This window comes from Lipotes vexillifer, unplaced genomic scaffold (genome assembly GCF_000442215.2).
Source record: "Lipotes vexillifer unplaced genomic scaffold, Lipotes_vexillifer_v1.1 scaffold1447, whole genome shotgun sequence".
NCBI lineage: Eukaryota > Metazoa > Chordata > Mammalia > Artiodactyla > Lipotidae > Lipotes > Lipotes vexillifer.
In genome coordinates, this window is record NW_006789773.1 from 313,652 (window position 1) to 321,848 (window position 8,197).

Sequence of the window (8,197 nt, forward strand, 5' to 3'; positions counted from 1 at the left end):
GTGGTAGAAGCAGGAATGACTTCTCTCCACCGTTTGCTCTAGCAAGGAGGGGGGAGGATGGATAGACGGACGGAAGGCTTCACAGCCCAGGGACGGAAGGTGGGCCTAGTCCAAGACGGTGTCCTTCTTGCCACCATCCTCCTCTTCCCAGCTGAGAGAAAGTCCAAAAGGACCCTTCCCAAAGGAAGACTAGGCCAACAAAGGAAGAAACACCCTCCTAGGTTCACACCGAGCAAGGCAGCAAGCTTTCATCTTTCTCCCTCTCCCTCCCCCACCTGCCTCTCATTGGACCTCCCTGCCCCTCCTAGCGCGGAAAGAAGATTCAACTACCCTGGATTGCCTGGGAACCCAGACCCTGCCCTACGACTCATCTGAACTCCAGGGAGGCTCTAGTCCAGAAGGCTTGTCCTCTCCTGGCAGGGCACCTTCCCAGTTTGAGAAAGCCCAGCCTCGCCAGTCTCTGACCCAGCCTCCAAGATCATGTCAAAGCTAGGATCCACCTTAGGGACAGTCTAGCTCAAGCCCCTCCTGTTACAGATGAGGCTTCAGAGGCTCAGAGACCGGGGCTATGTGCGCGGGGGGGTGTGACCTGCCCAACAGCAGAGCCAGGACTCAGGCCCAGGTCCCCTGAACCCCTCAGCTCGCTGCCCTTCCAGAGAGCTCTAAGTTGCTGACCTTGCTGTCCTGGAATGTTATCCCTTTGTCCCAGGAAGGGGGATGGGGGAAAGGAGAGAGTTACAGACATGACTGGCCTCTCCAACACCAGTCCCGTCAATTCCCCCCCAGTCAGCAGGAGTAGAATGCAGACCCGCTGCTGTTCTCACCTGTCTAGAAACGGCAAAGTCTTTGAAACTGAGTGCAAGCTCTCAAATGTCTCACCACATGAGGCCTCGCAGAAAGACTCCTATATGACTGAGCTCTTATGTGAAAAAAACCAAACAACAACAACAAAGAAAGCAAAACAAAAAAATGCCCTGGCTGGAAGAAATAACATAAGACATGGTGGTTTTAATGCTCCCTTACAAGCCAGGGCTGCCAGCCATGAGTCACAATGTTATTTATGTGTTTCACTCCCAAACTGAGCTGCTAGGGCAGAGGCCCCTTCTCTTTGACAGGTTCCTGAATAAAGGGGAAAAGCTTTTGTCTGGGAGTGAACACAGCTGTTGGTTTTCTCCTGGTTTGAAAATCAAAATATTACTAGACTAGAAAGCTCCCACAAACGATCCGTGATTCTCAGAAATGAGGCAGGCCAAGAGATGCTCCCCCATGTGCACACACTGTCTCCCGGATTCAAAACCCCAGAAATCAAGAGGGCTCCATGGACATCCCTCCCTGTCACATACTCCTCCCTGAGAGGGGCCCGAGAGGTGAAGCAAAAGCCGAACAATTCCGCGTAGCCAGGCCCACTATACCACTTTATTCCCAGCAAAGAGTCCTTTTAAAGGACCCATCCCTAAGGTCCCAATATGGTACCTTTAATAATTGAATAATTTAAATAAATAATTACGTATGGAATAAATTAGAGAATTTATCATTTGTCCTTTTCTTTCAAAAGTTTCGGGGAATAATTTTGACTTCTGGCTACTCCAACCGGAAAATTCCTAGCAGCCTGCACTGTTTCTCCTTCTTTGGCTCACGGCCCATGAACCCTGACCCTCACCAGGGTCTCCCATTCAAAGTCCCGGGACAGGGACAGATATGATCTTGAGCCGCTGGCCTGTGGGCATATGCACACTTCACAAGGATTACATGCAACTCCATTTGCTCATATCTCCTTTTCTAAAGAAGGGATATCAACGATTCTAGACGACCATTATGGAATCATCCATCTCATCCTACTCCCCCTGGGGGGGATGGCCTGGCTGTGTATCTTTCTGTCTTCTCATCTTGCCCTTAAGGCAATAATGAGGCCCTCTTCTCGGACAGACTGAAGAGTCAAGAACTTTCTTTAATCGCTAAAGTGGGATGCTCAAGCCAGTCCAAGAGAATACAACATGCTCTTCTTTTGGGCTAGATCAGTGATCAAATCTACCTTTCTTTCCTCTGCCCCTTCCACCAAGGAGTCCACTAGAACAAGCAGTCTGGAAGAGCTCTCCTTGCCAAATTGGTATAATCCTTTCCTGATCAAGAATCTCTACAAGCTCTGCCTGGGGCTGGCCGGATTCCTTGGGTCATCACAGGAAGAGATAGTAGTTAGTGTGTGAAGGACGGTAAGCATGCCCAGACGGGCCATCAGTTCTGTGAGCCAACCCCCAAAAGGCCCTAGATGACTCACTTTCCTAACCCATGGTCTTCTTTCTACTCCTTAGTGGTCTCATACCTCTCTGGGGCCAGAGACTAGAGAAGGTGCTGGTTGCTCCCTCTGCCAGAACTTCCACTCCCAACTCTCAGAAACAGGGTTTGGAATGGCCCTCTGTGGGGTAGACTCGATCTGGCTTTTTCCTGCCCAAACCTAGGCACCTTTGCCAAATCCACTCCCTCCAAGGCTTAGGTCTTCTTTCATGTGCAAAGTGTTCTCAGACGGTTGTCTCCCTTGACTAAGCTGTTTCCTCGCTGAGAGGAAATGAGGCTGGCCGCCAAAGAGTGCTTGGATATAGGTGCTCGCGACCCATAGTAGTTCTGTGGTTAGACCCTACAATTCTTACATGGCTAGTGCATTCACTCTCTCAAACCCTGGAGGCCCTAGAACACACCCTGATTCATCCTAGAAATCAAATGACAGATCGAAGGGAAGGGGTTAGAGCCACAGACCTGACTTGCTTACAATCGCTAAAAGAGGTTTAACAAGATCAAAAATGCTCCCACCCTGACGAATAAACAATGTGCTCTTAGGGCACAGAGGAAAAATAGGGCTTTAGGCACTAAAAAGTGACACTTCACCCAGATCCAGCCTGGGAAAAGACCAGAGAGAAGGGGGGGGGGGGGGGGGGGAAAGTAAGAAATCCCCAGCCCTTATTGGGTCCACACCCCACGCAGGGTAGAGGAAGGAGAATGCCCTTCAGAACACAAGCCCTCAGGGGCCTGTGGCTACAAAGCCCAAACCCTCCAGAGCAGCCTCCCCAGCTGTCCCGCGGTCCTCTGCACCTGACTCGTGGTGCACGGTCCACACAGAGCGGGCGGCCTCATATGGTGGAGTTTAGCTTGTGCCCTGCTTTTGATGCTTCCTTGTTCCCAAGAGAACACTTGGGGAAGTGTGGGTGGGGAAAAAAAGATTCTCGTTTATTTTGGAAACAAATCAAAAGGGGATTAGGGAATGAAGCACCTTAAGCAATGCCCCCTTGAAACTTCTTTTCACGACCGACCCCCGGGGTCTTCACAGGCATAACTTTGGCTCCACGTCTCCCTTCTCAGAGCCAGGAACGGCCAGCGAGGGAAAGGGTGGGGACGAGAGGACGGAGAGGAAGAGGCTCAGGGGAGGTGGGTGCTGAGAGGTGGTCCCTGCCCTCCTGGCCCCTCCGCCGGCCAGCACAGGGGGCGGGCCCGCTCCTTCTCCCTGGTACATAGGCATCATCTCTTTTTAAAATCTGTATATAATATATATATTTATATTCTTTCTCTATTTATACACATATATTTATATGGTCTATGTACACGTATTGCACAGGCCTCCTGCCGCTGCCCCCGCTCCTGCCTTGTCAGTGATAGCGGTGCCTCTTCTCTTCGCTTTCTGACGTGTAGTCACGGGCCCTGATGCCGTTCTGAAGATTGATGAGTGAGTCCTTCATCTGTAAGACAGGGAAGCCCACCCCAGCCCGGGTTTGTGCCCTCAGTGGGCTCCTCCATTCAGCAGCACCCACCACACCCACGTATGGCGGGTCCCCCCGCCAGGCCGGGCAGCTAAAGGCAGCAGGCTCCTGAAACAAGGGTCGTTCTCAAGGGACACAGTCTCAGGCTGAAGGGGGACTGCCGGTCGAGCACTGGGAACCCCTGGGGTAAGGGGGTAAGGGGTGCTGTGTCTCAATGTGCTGTGGTCCTTGTTTCACGGAATCAAGAATTCTCTCGAAGCTTCCATTGCTATCAGGACCCGCGTCCGATGCCGCTGATCGGTCTTCTGCTCACTCGGCTTGGTTTCCTAGGGATCCTGAATACACTGTCCTCCTCTCCTGGTACCTTTGCCACACTGCTCCCCCAGCTCGGACTCTTCTCTCTTGCCCATTCTACCTCACCCATCTACTATCAAGGCCCAGAACAAATCCAAACTTTCTCTGGCTCACAGCCATCTCTCTCTCTCTCCTGGCCTTTCATGGACCCCTCACTAGGGCTCTGCGCTGCAGTCATCTTTAATGGCTTTGTTTCAGCTGTGTTGGGACTGCACTGTCTTATCCTTACCTTGTACACCCCAGGTGCCAAGCAGAAAACTGAGTAGGCTCCTAGCTGTACCCACGTCATTGAATTAACTGACTCTTAACCGAATTTCTTAACCCTCTTTAAGAAACAGATACATCCCACATCACGGGATGGAGTTTACATGGGGCAATTCCAGCGGGAGAATCCTACCCTGGTTCTAGGTAAGCTGCCTTGTTAACACAGGACGGTTAACATTTCACAGGTAAACAGTTACGGATTTTGAGAACCTCTGATCTCTCGGCCTAATCTGTCACTTTCTTCTCTTTAGTTCTTCGATATCAGGAGGGATGAGGGGCCCATTAATGTTCTTTTAAAGGGGACAGAACGATGGGAATTCCCTGGCGGTCCAGTGGTTAGGACTACGGCGCTTTCAGTGGCAGGACCTGGGTTCAACCCCTGGTCGGGGAACTAAGATCCCACAAGCCACGCAGCGTGGCACGCCCCACCCAACCCCCCAAAAAAGGGGGAAAAGAAAAACGAAAAACAAAATCAAGGAAACGGAACGAGACACCGATCTTAATGCTTGTAGAGTCGAGTCTACGAGGCTACAGGTCTGCCTGCCCCAAGCTCCTTCTGAAGGAGACCCACCGTGAATAGAATTCCACAGCTGGAAGGGGACCGGGTCATCCAGTCCAACTGCCCCCTGCCTTTAATTCATAAGTCCCTCACCCCACATCATCGCATCACCCTCTGAGCACTTTCAGTCCTTCAAAGTAGCCCGTTCCATTGCTGGACTGCTCTACCCATAAGGAGTGTGCTTTCCGTTGATGACTCAAAAATCTGATTCCCTGTAACTTCTGGCCCTAGTTCAGTCCCCTGGATGTTCACAGCAGTCTAACCCTTTTTCTAGATGTTAGACCCCAACGTCTGAAGACTGTCCTGTGCTGCTCACCCACCCGTCTTCCCTGCTCCTGAGCACATCTTTACTTCTCTCAAGCCTTCCTGATAGGACAGAGCTTCCAAATTCCTTGCTGTGTTGCTTGCCCTCCTTTGGTTAAAAAAAAAAAATGCCCTTCTTAAACGTGGCTCCAATGTTATGCGTGACACTCTAAACCCATTAAACTGGATCATGATAGCTGCATTAAAATTCTCTCTCCTTAATTTAGAGCTAAGAAACCAAACCATGAAGGGGAGATAAAGTTGAATATTAACGAGTGCCTCCCATGGGCCATCAGATCAAATGTGACAGCAATTTCACGAAGCAATGATTATAATTCCAATTTTATAAATGAAGGAACCGAAGGTCCCTAATACTAAATCCCTTGCTTGAGGTCACAAAACTAGTCAGTGGCAAGATTAGGATTCCACCTCAGGCTGATAAAATGAAGCTAACTATTGATTTTGCCCCAGAACGACTTTCTTAAAAAGACGCATCTAGTTTTTCAGAAAGAAAACCGTACCAGGAAGAAGACGTTATGAAAAGGAGACACAGTACCAGCCATCTTCCCAGACTCTCAGCACAGCCCCTGAGGAGGGGCCACAGCCTGGGCCTTGGGTGTTGTGTGCGTGTTTTGAGGGCAGGAGGTGGGGGAGGGGAGCACACATCAAAAGGAGTTAGAAAGACACGCCCTCTGGGAAGATAAATCTCTGCAAAAAGGGGGTTATCTCTTTCAAGGCCTGCCAGATGGCTATGGGTTATCAAGAAGAAAAATTAGCTCTCCTTCCATCTAACCTACAGTTTTCCTACTGCAAATCCAGTGTGTTATTTCACTGACATAATTTTGGGGAATACACGGGTGTCTCCCACAGCTCACTCAAGGGTGGCTTTAAAATCAGAACAATGGATGGCCTGGGGGAAGGACGAATGGGAGGAGGGCATCTGGTGGACGATGATGGAGATGGCGCTCTCCTCAGAGCACAGGGCAGAAGTCCCATCTCCGTAAGACCAGGGCAAGGAAGGACGGTGGGGGCATCTCACCTGGTCAAGAAGCATCACCGAGGATTTGATGATCTCCCTCCATTTTTGGAGCTCGGTATCGTGGTACTTTTGCTGGGACTCTAAGAGCTGGGCCCACTCTGTCTGAGACTGGGGTAACCTGTGGGGTAGAAGAAGGGGCACCCCAGCAGCTGGAGTTATGGCCCGTCGACTGTCCTATGCGCCCAGACCCCTAAAGGACAGAGAGCCACATCAGAGCGCTCTGTCCTTTGCTCAGTGCCCTGGTTCCCCTGTGCCCCAAATCAGAAGCAGACTGAAACTACCCGGACAGTTTTCAGAGCCTGCCTAGGCACTCATCCCAGAGGGTTATCCCCCCGCCAAGGCCAGCAGGGCCGTCCCAAGGAGACTGGGAGGCGGGAGCTGGGACACAGTACTGGCTGGGGTGAAGGTGGGAGCAAGGGGGAGAGGCCAGGATTACCTTTCCTGGAGCCTCAGACCCTGCCAGGCAGTGAGGGTCTGGGTGGTATATTCCAACATCCAGAGTTTGTAGAATAGCATCATGTTGAGGACGACCAGCAGCACCAGACTAAGAAGACGACAAGGGGGAAAGCGAGAGCCATGAGCCGGCGTCTGGGGGAGCGCCCTCCCTCTCAGAGCCGGGCACGCCCCCGCCCCAGGGGCCACTGTCCACTGACCACTGGGTCACCTGATGCATCGCAGGGAGTGGTTAAGTGAGCCGGAGGGATGCAGCGGAGGCGGGGGTGGGGGGTGGGGAGGGGAAAGAGAGAAAGAGAGAGAGAGAGAGAGAAGCAGTGTCATCTGGAGGGGCCAGGAAAGGGCCGTGGAGAGGTGTGTGGGGTGAACGCAACAGAAAGGAGAGACATAAAGGTCACCCAGAACCTGGGTGTTGGGGGAAGCGAGGTAAGATGGAGAGGAAAAGAGATGATGCGGTAAAAGAAGCAACCATAGAGCCAGCACCTGAAACAGATCCCAGTGGGAGCAAGGAAGAAAAACAGGGAGGAGGCAGAGGTTAGAAACAGGCTCCTGTGGGGAAGGGGAAAGCCAGCTCAACCCGAGGCAGAGAGAAAGTGAGCGTCTGTGACAAAGCAATGCCAGGAGCAGAGACACAGCAGGATGGCGACGTCTAGCAGGAAGGAAGGGGGGCGCGGGGAGCAACTGTACACAGACTCTTAGCACTTCAAGGGTGATCAGTCGAGACAAGGATCCTCCTACAAACCCAAACCGGGGGAGGAATTCCAGCGGGATTCCCAGCTCTGCCCCTGATACTCCTCCCAGATGTTAGCACAACTGCCCGAGAGCTGCCGTCTCCTCCGTGCACCTGCCACAGCCCTGCACGGGGCACGAGGACCAGCCCAGGTTTCTCAGGGTTGGGCTGGAAGTGCTCAGAGTCAGGGAGGTGGCAGGAAAACCAGGGGCCGGGGGACCCAGTGGGGAATGATGAAGAGTCACTGAGGCCTGTGGGAATTCTCTTCTCTTGGCCTCAGTGGCCTAAAGATCATTTTATAACAGAGGTTCACGGGATGGAGACATGAAAGCTCTGGGAAAGAGAGGATGCAGACACGCAGAACTGGGCACAACGCCCGGCTCACTGCTGAAACATCTCAACTTTCAATCAAGTTTCCTAGCTTCACTGAAAGCCAGTTCCTTCAACAGGACAATAATACCTACCCTGCTGAGGTTGTTATGTGCATGGAAGGAATGTATGTGAAGCCCTCCACAAAGATCAGTTATTTCCATTAAAGGAGAAAGTACAGACACACAGGAAAAAGAATGACAAAAATGGGAAGATAAAACAAATAGATGGAAAAGAGACCAACAAAGAAAAAGAAAACCTATACTACGCCTCTGACCTTTCAAAGTGTGTGCTGCGTGTGGTGTGTGGTGTGTGGTGTGTGTGGTGTGTGTGACTGTGTTTCTCACCTGGGCTTCCAGCCCTATGGAAGGCGGCATTCC

General features: G+C 51.7%; 1 protein-coding gene across 3 annotated transcripts in view; it reads right to left on the reverse strand.

The window, feature by feature from the left end:
• Positions 1 to 3,519: 3,519 nt before the first annotated feature.
• GRAMD1B (GRAM domain containing 1B) overlaps positions 3,520 to 8,197 on the reverse strand; it is a 175,733-nt gene continuing 171,055 nt past the window's right edge. For 2 of the 3 annotated variants that reach the window (XM_007462809.1, XM_007462808.1), the window contains 4 exons: positions 7,401 to 7,412; positions 6,702 to 6,809; positions 6,266 to 6,383; positions 3,636 to 3,725 (listed from right to left, as the gene is read on the reverse strand). In XM_007462809.1, the coding sequence (XP_007462871.1) occupies positions 3,636 to 3,725; positions 6,266 to 6,383; positions 6,702 to 6,809; positions 7,401 to 7,412 (328 nt within the window). Of the gene's footprint in view, positions 3,726 to 6,265; positions 6,384 to 6,701; positions 6,810 to 7,400; positions 7,413 to 8,197 lie in introns of all 3 variants that reach the window. The other variant, XM_007462807.1, reaches the window with a different exon arrangement.